General features: G+C 45.4%; 2 protein-coding genes across 2 annotated transcripts in view; one reads left to right on the top strand and one right to left on the bottom strand.

Annotated features, from left to right (window-relative positions):
* Positions 1-2835, top strand: part of LOC101570352 (NAD(P)H dehydrogenase [quinone] 1-like) — a 14318-nt gene extending 11483 nt beyond the window's left edge. Inside the window, exons 2-3 of the mRNA XM_023711416.1 lie at positions 1062-1651; positions 2375-2835. Of these exons, the coding sequence (XP_023567184.1) occupies positions 1062-1651; positions 2375-2680 (896 nt within the window). The 3' untranslated portion in view covers positions 2681-2835. The remainder of the gene's footprint in view (positions 1-1061; positions 1652-2374) is intronic.
* Positions 2836-10118: 7283 nt separating this feature from the next.
* LOC105740881 (serine protease 29-like) lies at positions 10119-12174 on the bottom strand. The gene is made up of 6 exons (XM_023711751.1): positions 12163-12174; positions 12010-12070; positions 11688-11868; positions 11231-11496; positions 10642-10808; positions 10119-10558 (listed from the first exon to the last, which is right to left on the bottom strand). The coding sequence occupies exons 1-6, from the start codon at positions 12163-12165 to the stop codon at positions 10394-10396; spliced, it is 843 nt and encodes a 280-aa protein (XP_023567519.1). The 5' UTR covers positions 12166-12174; the 3' UTR covers positions 10119-10393.
* Between the last annotated feature and the right edge of the window lie 7004 nt (positions 12175-19178).

Raw genomic sequence — 19178 nt, 5'->3', positions numbered from 1 at the left:
TTCTCCTGGACTAGCTGAATGGTTCTATGCTCTACACTCTCTGCAGGGATTGCAGCTGCAGGGTTTCACCCCAGGCCTGTATGCCAGGCCTGAGCTGAGCCTGGAGGGGACAAGGTGGAGTAGCGGGGAGAGGCAGCTTTCCCACACTCACCAGGCCTGGGCTAGGACTGGATCTGGGGTTTCCCTGAACGCGGTAGAAATTCCTACTTGGCGGGTGGGGTATGTGGGGGTACTACGGATTGATGGGAGGCATCCCAAGCGGGTGGAAGAGGGTTTCACCCACGCTGCGCCTGGGCTGGAACCAGTAGTAGGTCCTGCTGGCACAGAGTAGCTGGTAGCTCTCCCACACACTCACCGGGCCTGGGCTAGGACTGGGTCTGAGAATCTGTATTTGGAGAAGCCTTTAAAGGACCTTTTCATACTTGTAGGTCTTTGAATTTAGCAAAATAACCCAATATAATCCAATGGTCCATAGTAGTAGTGGATTATCAGCAGAACTGGCAATTGTCCATAGTTGTTAGCCTTCATATATAAGTGTATGAAACTTGAAGATATACTCATATTTGAAATATACCAGACCCACATGTGTAAACATCATATTGTCTCCCTAGTGTAAGAACTCAAGAAATAAAAATTGAAAGGTAAAACATGGTTAAATGGAAAGAGAGAACCCATTGAACAACAAAGAGAAAGCAAGGAGAAAAGTTAGGAAAGGTGGCAGGGGCAAAACCATACATCATACAAACAATATGGTTAAAGCAATGGTCTTAAGAATCTCCATCAGGTTCTTGAAAATAGCAGTTAATCGGTAGAATTCTCACCTTGACTAATTAATTCTATATGTTGATATTTGTGAACTAAGCAACTACACTGAGGATAGCAATATGTAATACTAAAACCATGCTTGAAATACCTGTCATTTTGGTCTTCTAAGTGCTTACTGCTTCTAATGTCATATCAGTTATTGCTATACTCTCTTTAAAGTAAGTGTTTGTTTAAAAAAATAACAAGGACGTCTTCCGACTGGAGCCTAGGCAGCACGGCTACTTCCCAGCCCGCAGGGTCACCCGTGCGACAAGAGGCCCAGCCAATCAGCGTCCGGGAGGCTGCACCATGGGTGGCACTCTGTAAAAGGCATGGCGGGAAAGCGCTGATCGTACTGGCTCACTCGGAGAAGACGTCCTTCAACTATGCCATGAAGGAGGCTGCTGTGGAGGCGCTGAAGAGGAATGGATGGAAGGTGGCCGAGTCCGACCTCTACGCCATGAGCTTCAATCCCCTCATTTCCAGAAAGGACGTCACAGGTGCATTAAAGGACCCTGAGAACTTTCAATATTCAGCTGAGACCGCTCTAGCTTATAAAGAAAACCGCCTGAGCCCGGATATTGTGGCTGAACAAAAGAAGCTGGAAGCTGCAGACCTTGTGATATTTCAGTTACCAATGCAGTGGTTTGGTGTGCCCGCCATTCTGAAAGGCTGGTTCGATCGAGTGCTCACAGGAGGCTTTGCCTACACCTATGAGGCCATGTATGACAAGGGGCCTTTCCAGAATAAAAAGGCTGTGCTTTCCATCACCACTGGTGGCAGTGGCTCCATGTTCTCACTCCAGGGTGTCCATGGGGACATGAACATCATTCTCTGGCCAATTCAGATGACTCAAGACCTCCCTCCAGTCTTCCTGGCCTTCTCTAAGTCTGGCACAACCACACAGACTATGTGAGCCCTGAGCAATTTAAGAAATTATTAGCCCAGCCCACTTTAGAGCTGGTAAGACTGAAGTCTGAGGTGGGCTCTCTGGAGTGGCTTGACCCTCCAGAAAATCTTTTCTAAAGAAGGGGATTGAAAGAAGAGTAAAGTGGCCACTGAACTTATCTTTCAGACTTATCTCCTTAAGGGGAGAGGCAGAGAAATGTACATCTGTGTGCCTTGGCAAGAGTCTGTTGCTGAGAAGCTGCAGTTCTCCCTAAGAACTCCCTAAGTAATAGAACTTTTGGCAGCAGGGCCAAGTTGGCACACTTCCAAAGTTTTATTAATTTCAAGAAGAGTATCGCTGAACACGCTAGCAACAGCTACAGAGTGAGGCCAGGCAGGTGTCGACAGGACTGAGAGCTGAGCCTGCTGTGTGCACAGTCAGGTGTCATCCTCTCCTAGCCAAGGACTACTGTGTGCACTGCATACTTCCTTGCAACCTCCCAAGGCTTCTCCAGGTCTCTGCTACACAATGAGAACGCTTGACAATTTAAGGAATTACTTGGTGTGGCCAAGTCACCATGTGGAAGCTCTCCAGGAAGCCCCAGCCAGCATTTGGTACTTGCTTATGTACGAACTTCAGAAGGCGAGTTGGGATTTCCTGCTGTGGCTTCTGTCTCCCTAGAGTGGCATTCTGCACTTTTGTGGCTTTCAAGTCTTAGAACCTCAACTGATGTACAGCATTGGGCACACTCCACCAGATGTCCGAACTCAAATCCTAGAAGGATGGAAGAAACTCCTGGAGAATATTTGGGGTGAGAAACCACTGTATTTTGCTCCAAGCAGCCTCTTTGACTTAAACTTTCAGGCAGGATTCTTACTGAAAAAGGAGATACAAGATGAACAGAAAAACAAAAAATTTGGTCTTTCTGTGGGTCATCATTTGGGCCAGCCCATTCCAACTGACAACCAGATCAAAGCCATGAAATAAGACGGACTTGGGTTTGTAACATATAGTCTGATGTAGGTATTTTTTTTTTAGCTTCCTTGATTTGTTTGGAAGCGTTTTTTTCCCCTCAAGAAATGAATAGTGGGCCAGGGAGATAACTCAGCAGCCTAAGTGTCTGCCTGGCAAGCACAAGATCCCAAGTTTGATCTCCTGTACCACAAATGAATAAATAAATAATAAAAGAAATGAATAGAAAAAAAATTAAAAAATAACAGAAGAAAATAAGAGAAAAAAATCATAAGATTGTCCTGCCACAGTGTTGTATATGGTTAGATTTCTAAATTTCTGTGTAAAAATTAGTTATTTTTTTCACATTCTATAGGGATTTACAAAATATCTATGGTTATTGGAAAATAGAAGTTCCATGTTATGTCTAAGGTTGTTGATGTTCAGACAGATAGTGATGTTAAGCCCGACTGCCTCTGTTACAAGGTAATAATATCATTAAGCTTTTCTTCTGGATGTTTAACAGCCAAAGTTTGCAGACCAAAAATTAGAGAAATAGAGGGGCTACAAGGATAGCCAATATTTTGGCCCTAATCCTTCAAGGTCAGTGAGGACTCAGGACATAAAAGAACCTGTACTGTGACATACTGTAACTCAGTGGTGTCCCAAATTTTCTTATCAAGGAGATTATGGGCAGAAGAAAGTGATTGATGATGTATGGTGTACCTAAGGAGAGTCACCTAAAGAGAAAAAAACTCTCTCAGGCTTTCACAGAGAGCAAATTGATCAAGCATTGGTCATGACTCATCCAGATGACAGACACTGACAAAAGATCTACAAGGTGCTGTACATGGTTTCAGGGTAAATCCTGAGGGGATTTGACTGGCCTTGTCAAATACAAAAGTTACATTTTTAGTTATACAGGTCTTGCTTTAACTTAGTCTTAACTATCCAGCAGAAAAGTGTAATCACAAGGTATAAAAATAAAGTTATATTAATATGCTGAGATGTAAAAGGCTCAAATCAGCAATTTCGGACAATCTTAATTTTTTTGATGACCTGTGGAAAAACAATTTTGATGTCATTTACATCAGCTGGTAACGTAGGTAAAAGCATGCTTTTAAGTCTATAACCCAAATTGTATTATGAACAAGTGGTCCCAAACGCAAAAGAAAAAAGAAAAAAAGAAAAATGATTGAACTCAAATAAGAAAGGAACAGCTGTTCATGAAATGGACAAACAGACAAACAAGTACACAGCTGAACAGGTTAAACAAGCAAATATCTTTACAAAATCAGATTATACACTCCAGTATATTTTTTCCCAAGTTGAATTACAGTAACTCTTTTCCCATTTTAGAAATTTATAATTATGAATAGACCAGTCAGATTTTGTTTTATATCAGTTACCAGAGATCTTTTAGAAGAAGAATTTGGAAAAAATAAAATCTCTTATCTATAATTAATATACTTTGTATATATTATTTCAAGAATACTGGCAACTTTCAGCTCATCTATCTCTATATACTCTATCACCTACTCAGACATTTTATCCTCATTTTGGTTACCATCTTCAGGGCATTGTGGTTAATTGCTGTAGCTGGCTCCAGATCAGGTAGCCTGATCTTTGTCTATCAGTTGTAGAGCAGCTTTCAAGATGTCACTGTCACAGGACAACACACCAGTTCCCCAAAACGTAGATCTGAGTTCATGATTCAGCCAGACAGCATGCTCTAGCATAACACAAGTATACCCTTCATGCCAAATTAGCTGTTTTTGCTTTATCTGATTGAATTGTAGTAGTATAAACTGCCAAGTGTGTTGGGAGGGATTGACTCCCCCTTTGATTTTTGTATTTGAATTTTGGGCATATGATGAGAAACCTGTATCCTATATTTTGGAAGAAAAAGCCATTACATAGTGTTCCCTACCCTAAAATGACCCATTTGTGAAAATAAAGTAAATTGAATTAACTTGTCTGAAGGATAATGAAATCAATAACAGCAGAGAGGGCTGGGGAGATACCTCAGTGGCATAAGTGCCTGCCTGGCAAGTGCAAGGTCCTGACTTTGATCAGAAGAAAGAAAAGAAGAAGAAGGAGAAGGAGAAGGAGAAGGAGAAGGAGAAGGAGAAGGAGAAGGAGAAGGAGAAGGAGAAGGAGAAGAAGCAGAAGCAGAAACAGGAGCAGAAGCAGGGGAAGGGGAAGGGGAAGGGGAATAGGAAAAAGAGGAAGAGGAAAAGGAAGAAGAAGAGGTAGAGGAGGAAGAAGAGGAGAAAGAAGAAGAGGAGGAAGAGGAGGAGGAAGAGAAAGAAGGAGGAGGAGGAGAAGAAGGAGGAAGAGGAGAAGGAGGAAGAGGAGGAAAAGAAGGAGAAGGAGGAGGAGAAGGAGAAGAAAGGAGAAGGAGAAAGAAGAGGAAGAGGAAGAAGAGGAGGAAGAGGAAGGAGAAGAGAGGAAGAGGAAGAAGAGGAAGAAAAATAGGAAGAAGAACAACAACAGAGAAGTTAGCCAATGTATATTACCAAGATGGCAAAAACTGCCATAACCACTGTTGTTGAATTGAAGAAAAAAGAATACTAAGAGTTTGAACTTGGGGCTGGGGAGATAGCTCAGCAGTCTAAGTACCTGCGTGGCAAGCACAAGGTCCCAAGTTCCCTCCCCCATACCACATGCCACGCCAGCCCAAGATCCCCAAGCACACTCTGCTGGCCTCAGAACCATATCTACAATCCCAGCACTGGGGAGACTGAGGCAGGAGGATCACTGTGAGTCCAAACTGCGTAGTAGGACCCTGTATCAACAAGACATTTAAAAAATAATTTGAACCTCATGACCAAAGAGCTAAACAGCACACATTCACTCACATGTGATCATTTCTGCCACATCACCATGAAAAGGTATAATACTTCTATGCAGAGCATGTGTCCTATGTAGCCATTGTAAAGGACCCCAGTGGGCATATACTGACTTACAAAAATAATTTAAAACATTGGCAGAAATGGGTCAACTCTAGAGAGTTGAGCATTAAAAAGAGCCAGATTAACTTCATCTAAGGCAGTTTTAGCCTCTGGCATAAGTGCTCCTGGAGAGGTGGAGACAGATCCCCCTTGAGAATGTCAAAAAGAGGAGCTAAATCATGAGTAGTTAGCTTAATATCTGGGTGAAGCAAATTAATATTACCATGTAAAGTCTGAAATCAGTTAAGGTTGATCTGAACTGCTTGGGGTAGCTTCCGGCTACCCTGTGCTGGTGGGACCTTCTGGTCCAAGCCCAGGTGCAGCGTGGGTGAGACCCTCTTCCACCCCCTTGGGACCCCCCCAACACTCCGCAGCACCCCCCACTACCACGTCCTCCGCGTGAGAATTTCTGCCACATTCTAGGGACCCCCAGATCCAGTCCTAGCCCAGGCCCGGTGAGTGTGTGGGAGAACTTCCTCTCCCCCCTACTCCACCTTGTCCCCTCCAGGCTCAGCTCAGGCCTGGCATACAGGCCTGGGGTGAAACCCTGCAACTACAATCCCTGCAGAGAGAGTAGGAGACAGAACCACCCAGCTAGTCCAGGAGCAGAACATCTTGTCAGAGGGGTACAACAGGTTCACTCCCAAGGGCGGCAGCAGAAAGGAGCTAAGCACGGCAGCCAGACCCAAGCCAGGCACAGCTGGATAAATCCAAACTTTGTAGATCTGCACCTGAACTTCAGTAGGTGCTGAGGTTAGAACTGCAACAAAGATCTACAACAAAGGTCAGAAGACAGTGCTACACAAAATGACAATGAGAAGGAGCAAAATGCAATCTCAGACTGCAAGCCCACCCATAACAAGTGCAGAGGACCCTGACACAGAGCAACTTGGGAATCACACAGTTGAAATCAATGAATCAATGGTTTCTGAAATGAACTGTTTGGGGTATAATATATATTTGTTGAATAAAATGATCCAAATATGAAAAAGGTGCCAATAGTTTGCACCTTTTCAGGAACCATGGCTGAGCCTGCATTGCAAAAAGTATCATCTAATTGGGATAAATATTTGATATAAAGTAGATGAGGATTCAATGTGCTAGAAGTGAATCATTCATGTAATGGATAAGGTAAACCAGTGGATGGGCCTGCCGTACTGACAGAATGGCTAGGGTTGGTGACATAGCTCAACAGACTAAGTGCTTGCCTAGGCAAGTACAGGGCCCAAGGTTTGATCCCTGGCATCGCATGCTGTGCCAGCCCTGCCCTCTGGCACACTGAGCCATCCACTGAGACTGGGTGTAGTGGAAGACTCCTGTAATCCCAGGGCTAGGGAGGCTGAAAACAGGAGGATCATTGCCAGTCTGAGCTGCATAGTGAGACCCTGTACCAAATACATTTTGAAAAATGGCTGCAGCCACAAACCTTTGGCACAAGAGTCTTCAATTCCTTGTGGCAGACAATGCCACCAGAAGCAGCGCTTAGGAGGCCTTTTTATTAATACAGAGTAAACTAAAAGAAAAACTTTTTTTTTACTTTGAGGGTGGAGAGGGATAATAAAAACAAAAAACAAACAAAAATTGAGTCTTTTAAATCAGTCACCATAAGAGAAAATATAAAGGAATAGCTACAGGTCTGGGCAATCCTGGTGATAGTGCAAGAGGATGAAAAAATAAACATAAGGTACAAAACCTATGGCCAGGCAAAGCCCTGTCTCTTCTGATGGAAGGAAAAGACCTGCTCAAGAACTATAGAGCACTTATTTATGCACCCACGAGGTTGATCTCAATTTCAACCTCTCTGCCTAGAAACCTGTTTGCAAACTGGAGTAGCTTAATTACATAACTCAAGGAGTTCTCCCTGTTCTCTAGCTGGCTTTCTCTTAGGCCTCCATGTATGATTGATTTCCACCTTCAGTCACTTCCTGCATGTCTCAAGCTGATTTAGTACATGGGTAGGGTTTCAGTTTCTCTTCTAGGTTATGCTAGTCTTCCCAAGCCCCTATATCCCTCAGAAATACTTGTTCAAAAACTCTGTTCCCTATTACAATTCCAAGGTCCCCTGGACTTGGAAAGAATTTTCTGGAACCCAAAAATGGGCATTTCAGGGACCTGATGCAAACTACACCAAATTTTCTCAAGACTACTAATTCTTCTCCCCCAAGATTCCATCTACTGAAGTAAATTTTTTGAAGCTTAAGACCAGGACTGCCCATTGGAACTTTCTATAGTGCCAGAAATGGTTGGGGCACTCACCATATACAGCCACTGGGTGTGAAGAACATGGGACCAAGCAGCTGAAATTTTTGTTTCAGCTTTCAGTGCATTTAGGTGAAAAGGGTTGACTGTAGTGCCTGGTTCCTGGGATGGAAACCAAATCTTTCTAGCCCTTTGCAAGGTGCCAGAGTCATGTCCCCGGCTGCTGTTTTGAGGAGAAGCAGAAAAGTGTTCACACAGTTTCTGACACATACCAGATAGTGACAAGGCATAGACCCCTTTCTGGTATAGGTCTCCTCATGAGCCACACAGAAATATGCTCAAAGGGACAGGACGTGAGATGTTATAGAAGGCACAAGTAGTCAATGACCACACTGAAGACCAAGTGGGGACAGGTTTTATGCTGAAAGAGTTGCTGGACTAGGAGCCATTTCCCCCCAGACCTATCTCCTGAGGAGAGTGTTAGCAAGAATCCCAAAGAGTGAAGTGGTTATCGGGGCCCAGGAGGAACCTCAGAGTGAAGAGACTGGGATATCAAAGCCTACATGCCATGCAGGTAAAAGAACTGTAGCCTCTTTCATTGGAATCTAGTGTGGTGAAGCACAGTAGGACAGAGGATTCACCCCTTTCTTCCAGGAACAGGAGTGTGAGGACCATCAGAGGGAACCCCACTTATGGGAGAAAAAGAGCAGGGGATTGCTCAGCCCAATATCCAGAGGCTATACATGTGGCCTCTTTTTGATACTCTGGGTTTTCCATTACCTTTGCTGTGATAACTGGTGCCACCTGAACCTGCTCTCATACCAACCATGCACCATGCTGAGAGGCCACCGAGGCCCTCTCCTCATCTACCCCACCATGCTGAGAGATCCTAAGCATGGGAGGGAAGTAAGCACTTCCCACAGTGTTCCCCTAGCCAGGCAATAGGGCTGGAATTGGTTTGGGTCCCAGAGATACAGGCTTTTTGGGACCCAATGGGCAGCCAAGGTGACTGGATAATTCCTCACCTCCCCCAGTGTCTTCCACACCTTCCCACCACTCTCAACTGCACACAAGAAAGACCACCCTTCTATGCCTCAGGTCTCTTAGATCAGGTCAGCATTGCATCCTCTCTCCTCCATTCTGCTCCTGTGTAGCACAAGTTAGTCTGGGCTCCATGACTCTTGTGCAGTGCCCAGCCCTTGAGGAAAATGGGTAACAAGATCTAAACCTGATAATTGTCTGACATTGTGGGCTTGGGAGACAGAGATAAGCTTGGTGTGTGCAGATCTGAGGCTCATGGCACCACTCATAATTAAGGTGATCTCACCTTGCTTTCCTCATTTGGAAAAAGCCAGTCACAGAAGTGTGATGGAAAAGAGAGTGACTTATGGTAGCTTGGGACTGGCTGTGGGTAAGGGGCTGACCAGAGAGGGCAATGGGCACTGCCACCTACTCTCCCCAGGAATTCCCTGCAACCATGAGACTGAAAGAAGAGCAAAGGACACAACCCAGCTCATGAAAAAAAAGCCAGGCCCTGGGTCCATAGCCCAAAGTACTCTATATCCTAGTGCCACCCTGAGTGGGAGAGTACCACACAACACATCCCATGATGATATTGGGGTCTCAGACAATAGGGACCACCTCAGTCTCTGGAGGCCAGCCAATCAACAGTGGTGGCTAGTGAGCCTGGTAAGTGTCAGGTGGGTGATCAGGAGAAGAGCAGGTGGCTAGGGTAGGGCCTGGCTGCAGGCTACCCCGTTCTGGGCAACATAGCTCGGTCTGGGTCCTGGGCTTATGTGGGGGTCTCTGTCCTTGAGGGAACAGGCTGACAAGATGTAAACCTTACAACTGTTCCTGAGTCCCAGGTTACAGGACAGGATGTGGGACACAGAGAGAGAATTGCCACTGTGGAGGGTTAAGGCCTTGGTTCCTCGTGGGGAAAGAGGCACTGAAATGGCAGTCATGGGGTTCTTCTATCAAGAGAAAGAATGATTTTTACTCACACAAAACTCTCAGCAGGGGCTGGTGAGATGGCTCAGTGGTCTAAAGCACCTACTTAGAACAAGCTTAGCAAAGCATCAGGGACCACGGTTCAATCCTCCAGCACCACATGCCAGCCAGCCCCGCCCCCTGATGGGCTGAGCTGGCCTCTCTCTCTCTCTCTCTCTCTCTCTCTCTCTCTCTCTCTCTCTCTCTCTCACACACACACACACACACACACACACACACAAATAAATAAATTTTTTTAAAAAAAAAACCTCTCAGCAGGATGGCTCATAGCATCTTTATTCAGTATAGGCAGAAAGCAGAAATATGCCAGGTGTCCTCCAACAGCTGGGTACTTGGCAAACTGGGGCACCAGTGCCATGGAGCTCAAGCCCCTGCTCCACACACCTTGTGACCTCCCATCAGGGATAGACAGCAAGAGCCGGCATGGGCCCTCAGCCTGTGAGTGTTCATGGAAGTCCAGGGCTCTGAGGAGACCAGAGGAGAAGGTGAGTCTCGGGTCAGGCAGGCGCAGAAGCAGCAGACCCAGGCTCTGGGAGGAGGGCAGCAGGCTCCTCCTTGGGTAACCAGGGAAGTCAGTAGACTGGGCTCAGGAGGAACTCTGAGTGTGCTGCTTGATCCAGGGCACAAATGACTGAACTCGAGCATATACCCCTGGAATGTCACGCCAGCCACATCCATAGCCCCAGCTCACCACTCCCACCAGGGTCCAGGAACCTGAGTCCTTGCAGACCAGGGGGCCACCGGAGTCACCCTGGGGATAAAAGGAGATGAAGAATAATTGCCCTGAACAATGGATGGTGGTCATGGGCAGAAGCAAAGATGGATGGGACTCACCTGGCATGAGTCTCGGCCCTCACTGCCAGCACACAGCATGTCATTTTGAATAATCCTGCTATTCTTGTAGCGATGCCCACTAGCATTCTGGTACAGCTGCTCACAGAGAGAGTTCTCAACCAATTGTACCTTCACCTCCTGCAGGCGGAAGGGTGGTGGCAGCGCTCCTGGGTTTGGGGGAGAGCAAGAGGTGAGCATTGCTGTGGCACAAGCTCCCACCCACCTCCAACTGGAACTGACTATTCCTGGGAGGCACCATAGACTGGCTTGAGGTCAGCTACATCCTATCCAGGTCACTGCAATCCTCATCCTCAACTTCTCCTCGTGCAAAACGGTGTTAGAAAACCAAAATGCACGGATCCATGTCCCTGAGATCTTGAAATGCTACCAATGAATATTGCCACCTGTAAGTGGAAGGATCAGAAAAATAAGGGAGCTATGTGTGCTGCTGTTGCCCAAGAAAGCCTCTTTTTTTGTGTAAATGATATAAAGTGTTTGCCCTCAGTCCTAAGTCTACATCACCGTCTTGCCTAAGACTCAGTTGCTGAGGCTCCTGGTGGAACATGTCAGCAGTGTCCCAAACACTTACCATAATATCCCTCAGCACCCCACCCTGTCACCCAGCACTCCTCCTTCTGGGTGACCTCGTGATTGAAGGAGTTCAGCTTGACAGACTTGACATTGTCAGAGCAATCTGCGGGTTCCACCAGGCGCAGCAGTGCTACATCTGCACCCAAATTAGCATAAACGAAGTCTGGGTGGACAATGATCTGGCTGACACTCAAGAGCTTCTGGTGCCCATACAGGTACACGTCCCCAGCCAGGATGCGGTAGGTTGACGGGTCCGCATTTCTACTGTGGTCAGAAAGAAGCCCCAACAACAGCTCACTACAGGGCCCTCACTGAGCACCATGGGGGAGGCTCAGAACTTCTGAGCAGAAACCCCAGGGTTCAGAGATTGAGTCTCCCGTCCCCAAACCCTCACCCACATCTCCTCCATTCACCCCACATTCCACACAGAACTGGACAGCAGGAGCAGTACTCACTGGTGAATGCAGTGGGCAGCAGTCAGCACCCACTTCGAATCGATGAGGGAGCCACCACATCTGTGCACCCAGGCTGACAAATGGTAGTTGTACACCTTCAGGCTGACCTGCCAGGGCCACTTTCCCAGGGGAGCATTTTGTCCCCCCACGATGCCCACCAGCTCTTTCTCAGTGGCCGATGCTAGAAATAATATGTGCAGCATCAGGGAGGCTGAGCTGAGACAGCTAACCCTCCACCTGCTGCACACATCCCAGGAGCCTGAGGCCAGGGCCTGCAGAGGCCTCTGGGGAAAGAAGGGCGTGAGGTGGAGTCAAGATTTACCTGCAGGCTTAGCAGCAGAGCCCCCCAGGAGGCAGAGAGTCACACACAGCAGGCTCAGCATCTGTGGAGGAGAGAGGTATGGAGGTGCTGGGGTGCCCAGGTATGGGATGCAGAGGGCCAGAGCGACCAGGGTGCGGTAGGGATGGGACTTACCATGACAGGACTCCACACTCCTCCTCCCTTGACCTCTTGGCCTCTTTATCCTGCAGCCACAGGAAGTGGGCAGGGGTTTGTCCTGTCCTGCCTTGGAGGAGTGGGCAAGCAGGAAGCAGCACTACACCTCAGATTGTGGTGGGTGTTGACTAGTGATGCAGATAAGAGGCACTGTTTTCCAGGGCACTCACATGTGTTATAAACAGGTTAAATCTCGTGTGACAGGGACAGTTTGAGTGAAAGCAAGGTTGCTCCTCCAAGAGTGTAGTTCATAGTTTCATCCAATCCTTGGCAGGTGCTGAACCTAGAATGTTGGGATACACAAGGTGAGCACCAATGTCCCCTCAAGAGACATGAAAGTTACACTCGGTACCAGGGACAATAATAGCCCAGTCAAGAAACATGTGGCTGCAGTATCCACCTCATTGGGGAGAATTGCCCCAGCCCCCACCCCCGGGCCTCCACCTTCCAGAACTGCACCCTATGCAGCCCCTGAGCACTTTTCTTAAACATGTCCCTGGGAGAAACACTCCTGAAGTCACAAGGACTGCAGTGGGCTTCAGAGAGCTGACAGTCAATCTCAGTACTGATGTAGGAAACTAAATTGAGAGAGAGCTCAGCACAGGGCAGGGACACCTACAGTCCAGGGCCTGTAGCCACTCTTACTAACCCTGTTGTGTCCCATGTTGTATCTGAGTAACACTTGGGCCCTGGGATCCCCAGATGTCCTCGCTGACCCTTTTCTTGTGCCTGCTCAGGCTGCAAGCTTCTTTTTTCTCCTCACAGCAGTGTGGCCCTAGGGACCTTGCAGAGGTTGGGTAGCTGGAAGGGAGGTCAAGAGATTTCCCACACAGACACTGAGGGACTGCATGGAAGGCAAGATTCCAGGGGCACCAGCATCGGATTTCAGGGGCATAAATCTGAACCTGGGAGGACCCACGCTGTGATACTGCAGGAGGGCAGAGCCCTGTGGCCATGAGAGACAGTCTGACTTCCAGCCTAGAGGAAAAGAGAAACAGGAGGAGGCTGTATTAGAAGAAGCTTCAGGATGCCTAAGACCTTCCAGACACGAGTAAACAAGAGAATGAGGGGTCAGGGATGCACTCTTCATTGCCTCCTGAGTCAGCTGCCACAGCATAGTGAGTTATAAGAGTGTCTTTTCACAGCCCCATGAATGAGAATGGAAAGAACCCACCAAATAGGGCAAACAATTAAACACAGGAGAATACGAGGTATACAATAGTAGTCCTTCAGTTATTCTTTTGTGTTCAGCAGCAAAATATTTCCATCAGCACACTCTACAAATGTACTTCTCTTCCACCCTATGGGGCATGATTCCACCTGAGCCTACAGGGTGGATTTCAAAGAAATAGCGGTAGCTCAATCCCACAAGTGACGCCTGGCCATCAGTAACTGTCATGGTCATTATGTATGTCCACAACACGTTAGAACTTTGTGTGATATCCTATCCTCAAACTGTTAGAAGTGCTGGTCATTTATGTGCCATTTCAGTATTTATCTTATGTTTTATTCTTAGTACTTCTTTGCTATCATGAAAACTTTTTCTTAGTTCAATTGTTTTGAAACATTTAATTTTTGATTAATTAGTATTTCATTTTCTGAATATTGCTTAATCTTAATTTTTGTTCTAAGATTTATACTATATCTTTGACTTACAATTTATTTAAAAGACATCATATAATATCTTCTCCTAGTATTAGAAACTTTAAAAAGTATATTTCCATTTTCTGTCGACTTTATATTACTTCTTCCGTGTCTTTTATACACACATACACATACATATATATGAAAAAAATACTTGTATAACCCAACATAAGATAGGTACTGTTTCATAGAAATCTTCAATGACCTTTAAATAAGGGTTCATCTAATATACATTATATAGTCCTGCATAACTATCATATTGAGAGCTCTTTATTGTTCATCCAGGAGCATACTGCAACTTCTCTTGCCTTTTGAATTATGCTCTTTGTTATTTCCTATATGCTATTTCTGGAGGTATTAAAATATTGCAAGTTTGTATAACTAGAAAATCTTACTTTTAGTTTTCAAAGGTATGTTTGCTAAGTATAAAATTCAAAGAGGACAGATCTTTTCTTTCAGTCCTGTAATTAGTCTAGTTTCTTGCACACTTGGTCCTTTTTCTTCCTTTCTAATGTAGAATAAGATGCTATTTAATTTTGTTCTTCCATAGCTAATTTTTTTATGTATATGCTTTAATGATTTTTTCTTTATAATAAGTGTTGGATAATTTCATTTTTGTGTATCTTGGTACGATTTTATTTAAATTTCTTGTGCAAAAGGTTCGTTTTTCTTATAATTGTGGTATTATAAGTTGAACTAAATTCAGAAATTTTAAATCTTTAAATATTTATTGCCTAATTTCTATTTTGAGAATTTTAGTTATATGAATATAAGTTTCTTGGTTTTGACACAGTGAACTATTATGACTGATCCATAAATTCTTTCTTCATTTTTATTTTGGACAATTTTTATTGTTATATTCATTTATGTTTGTAAATAATTTATTTTCAATTTGCAATCTATTAAAAAATTAAAACAAAAAAAGATCTGAACAGCAAAAAAAAGAGTATCTTTGTGAGGGACACACTGTGTACTGCTGTCTGTAGTAGTGGTGGGGCCTTGAGTTCCTTATCTGGGCGGGATCAACCTGAGGCCCTCACTGGTGGTCCTGGCTGGGGCTGTTAAGCAATGAGGCTTGGCAACAGAATACATGATCACCCTGATAGTGTCCTGACCAGGCCATCATGTGTGCCTTCAGTGATAGGATCAGAGAGAGAACCCAGACTATATGAGCAAGTCATGCAGCCATTAGGATTGGGACCAGGAAAATGGTCAATGATAATGGGTCACAGACACCATTAGGAGAAGGTTTTGGCTGCCCAGGGCCAGTGTTGCAAGAGGGCAGGTTGAGAAAAGCTGAGCAGAGGAATCAGTTGTGCACCGGCAACTCAAGACAGAGGACGAGAGGGCATGAGCTTGCTGAGAGCTGGGAGGCATCATCCACAATCTTGTTTCTCCTGCAGACCCACTGTAGCCCAGCCTGGCTTGTATGACAGTATCAGAGTCTCTGGTTGGACACAATGCTCCTGCAAGGCAACAAAGTCCTTCCTCCTCTTTCTGGGAGTCCTAGGGAAGCGTCTCGCCTTGGACACCATAACAAATCTGCTCAGCTTCACTTTCTAGCGCAGGCACTTATGTTCTCTTCCCCACCAGGTGTCACCACTGCTCTCTCCTGACCAGAGAGATATTTCTAAGAGTATTTTCATGGATACAACGAGTTCCTGCCAGATACAATATGTATGCAGCTATTTTGTGAGATGGATGAGTTGAACTTGTGATAGCCCTACTTCAGCATCCCAGGTAGCTGGATTCACTGGTGTTCACCTTCATACCTAACCAAAGTACACCACTTTTAGCAGTACACTCTACTCAGTTGCATTAGTTTGAGGTTCACTTACTTAGCTTATTCTCTGTGGACAGACATTTATTGGTTTCCATTTTTTTTTTTTTAGCAATGGGTGATGGACAAACCATTCCTGCATATATATGTACATTTGTCTTACCTAATTATTGCCAAGTGTGTCTGGGTCCAAAATTACACTCAAGTGAAGACCACGGAGTCACTGTGATACATTCACCCACACACCCATATTTGCCCATCCATTATCCATCAGTCCATGCATCCTATCTCTGTCCCTCCGCTCACCCCTTGGCCCATCTACCCATCCCTCTAACATCCCCCCTTTTCAAACCAGCCACCCTTTTATCTGACTTGTCCATGTAGTCTTCCATTCTTTTGATTTTTCCTCACTTACCATTTCACTCAAACATTTATCAATTCACTTAAGTAAAGCCAATGTACAGCACTGAAGACACTTTCTGAGTTATTGGACAATGGGCGAATTATGATGATTACTGGGACTTGGAACTTCTGTCCAGTGACTTTTCACTGCATATGGTGGTACAAACCTATAATCTTAGTTGTTCAGGAGGCTGAGGGAGAAGGATCACAAGTTCCAAGCTGGTGTGAGCTATATCATCAGACCCTGTCTCAAAACAACAACATCAATAAAGCTAGGGGTGTAGCTCAGTGGCAAAGCACTCACGTAGCAAGCACAAGGCCCTTGGTCCAATTTCTAGTAGTCCTCTAAAAAATTTACATATTCACCATATGTAAATTTAGCAATTATATAAGAAGACGGTACAGTACATTGATAGGTGGTCAGTGACGGTCTGTAGAACTGATGTGAGAACATAGACCTGAGTGGTATTGGGATAGCTGGAACGTGTATGCATGCATGGGGATGTGTATGGCATGTGTGTATGTGTGTGAGAGAGCCAGAGTATTATATATATATATGCCTAGTAGAACACTGTGTGCATATGTGTACACGTGTGTATGCATATGTGTTTTCGTTGTGTATATGAGAATATACATATCTGTCGCTATGGATAGGCCAGTGTGTACATGTCCCACTGGGCCTCTCAGCATCTGGAAGTAACAGGTTGATTTTGTCTCCTTTGTGTCTGTAGGAGTCTTCTCTCTGGACCTGTTCCATTGAAAGTGTTTCAGGGGAAAATAGCTCACACTGGAATGATCACTTAGTTTGATGTCTAGGTCAAGTCATGGGTATTGGGTCAAGATGGGCCCATGTCTCCCAGGCTAAATCTTAGAAGTGGGCATTCCATAGCTTCAGGTACACCCTCTGTATCCAGCCATAGCTGTGCTGGGGGCAGTCTGCATCTTGTACAGCAAATAACCACTAGGAAGAATGCATGCAATGTGTTAATTATTGAAACTGTCCTACCACTTTGGTTTGAAATTGTCTCATTGCTATTTATTTCTCAATAAAATTATGGAAAAAAATAAAATAAAATAAAAAGAAGAAATAAAAAGGAAAAGAAATTTCCATTATACATTAAAAAAAAGTGGTCTCGGTTGACCAGTATATGCTGTGGGGCTCCTGGGAGTCACTCCTGAGGCCATGGGCTGACCTGGCCCTGTGCTGTAGGCACAGGAAAAGCCAGGGAGCCAGCCCCTTCATTATTTACACATGTTTTTTTTTCTACCTGCATCAGGAGAAGCCTCAGAAACTGGTGCCAGAGTTGAGGGCCTAGATGAAGGATACTGTGGCTGCATCTCTTTATGCATCACTTATTGCTGAACAACAATGACTAAGTCAAGATGCTAATATTTTACAAAATAAACTAAACTAGTTGGTCTCTCGGTGGTCCCCAAGAGAAAGCAGTGGGAGGATTTAGAAAATAAAGACAAGAGAATAGCTGAGGTCAGGTAGTGGAGCATGTCTGATCAGCAAAGGACTCCAGAACAACAATAAGGGTATTTAGTTATACCTTTGCAAAGTTACAAGACACAAGGTTGCCTAGAGACTAATGGCCCACAAAGTCCAGGCAGGATGTTTTTCTCAAGACTGAGGTACTTTGACTGCTTTGGGCAATGAGGCCTCATCCTGTCCTCCCACATATGACTGATTTCCAGGGTTAGCTGCACCAAATATCCTAGTATGAGTTTGTATGGGTTCCAGCACTCAGGTGAGCCTGAATTGAGGCCAACAGGGAACCAGAATATCCCTACTGGGCCCCTGCCAGCATTTGATGTCCCCATGCAGCTGGATGTGGGACCTCTAGAAGGAGGTGGCCAATATAAGGATGGGAGCAGCTCTTGCTGTCTTGAGGAACAGTGTGACAGGGGCAACAGCCACTGCATGAGTCCCAGTGTCATTCGGGTGAGAAGGGATCACTTCTGCTCATGTCCAGCTCTCTTAGGACAGCTGTTTTAGTTTAGCTCCCTGACCTAGTTCTTCACATTCTAGAATCACCTCCATCAACTTGTTCCTCCTTGTCAACAATTCCTGTTATTCGAGTGAGTGAGACAACCCAGGCCGCGAGATCCTGAACAGACCCAGAGTGCAGGCCCGGCGAGGGAGTGAGATGACCTGGGGCCTGGTGGGATCTTGAATAGACCCAGAGCGCAGACCTGGCGAGTGAGTGAGACGACCCAGGCTGCGGGATCCTGAACAGACCCAGAACGCAGGCCCGGCGAGTGAGTGAGATGACCCAGGGCCGGGGATCTTCATTCCACCCAGGCTGCAGGGCCAGCATGGAACCCTTCAGCAGAACTCCCTGAAAAGAGGCTAGAGGCAAGACCCACCCAGCTGATTCAGGAGCAGAACATCTTGCCAAAGTGACACAAAGGGTTCAACTCTAACGGATGCAGCAGAAAGAAGTGGAGCACAGCAGCCAGATCCAAACAACACCCACCTGGAAGAATCGGAACTTCATAGATCCAGACCTGGTGCTAAGGTAATAACTCTATCTAAGCTCTACACCAAAAGTCAGAAGGCAGTGGTGTACAAAATGACAAAGAGAAGGAACAAAATGCAGTCTCAGGCCTCGAGTCCATCCAGTACAAATGCAGAAGACACTAGCACTGAGGAAACTGGAAATCACACACCAGATATCTTGGAAATAATAGCGTTGACAGTAAAGTATCAACTGCAGAAAGGTATAGAAGAAATCAGATCAGAAATAATTTTGGAACTAAAAAATGTAGTGGTAACTATATTCAAAGAAGTACTAAGTGTTTCTAAAGAATACACTGATAAAAAAAAATAGAGAATATAAAAATGATGGAACCCCTGAATAAACAACTTAGGAAAGAAATAGAATCTATGAAACAGGTTCAAAGTGATATACAGGTTGGTGAGATGGCTCAGTGGTCTAAAGCACCTACTTACGACAAGCTTGGCAAAGCACAGGGACCGCGGTTCAATCCCCCAGCACCACATGTCAGCCAGCCCCGCCCCTTGGTGGGCTGAGCTGGCCACACACACACACACACACACACACACACACACACACAAATATTTGGGGGCCGGGGAGATGGCTCAGTAGGATAAGCACTTGACTGGCAAACTCAAGGATCTGAGTTCAATCCCCGGTTCCGCAAA

This window comes from Octodon degus, unplaced genomic scaffold (assembly GCF_000260255.1).
Source record: "Octodon degus isolate 3935 unplaced genomic scaffold, OctDeg1.0 scaffold00021, whole genome shotgun sequence".
NCBI lineage: Eukaryota > Metazoa > Chordata > Mammalia > Rodentia > Octodontidae > Octodon > Octodon degus.
Note: the sequence above shows the minus strand (reverse complement) of the source record. Positions and strands in the feature narration are given on the sequence as shown.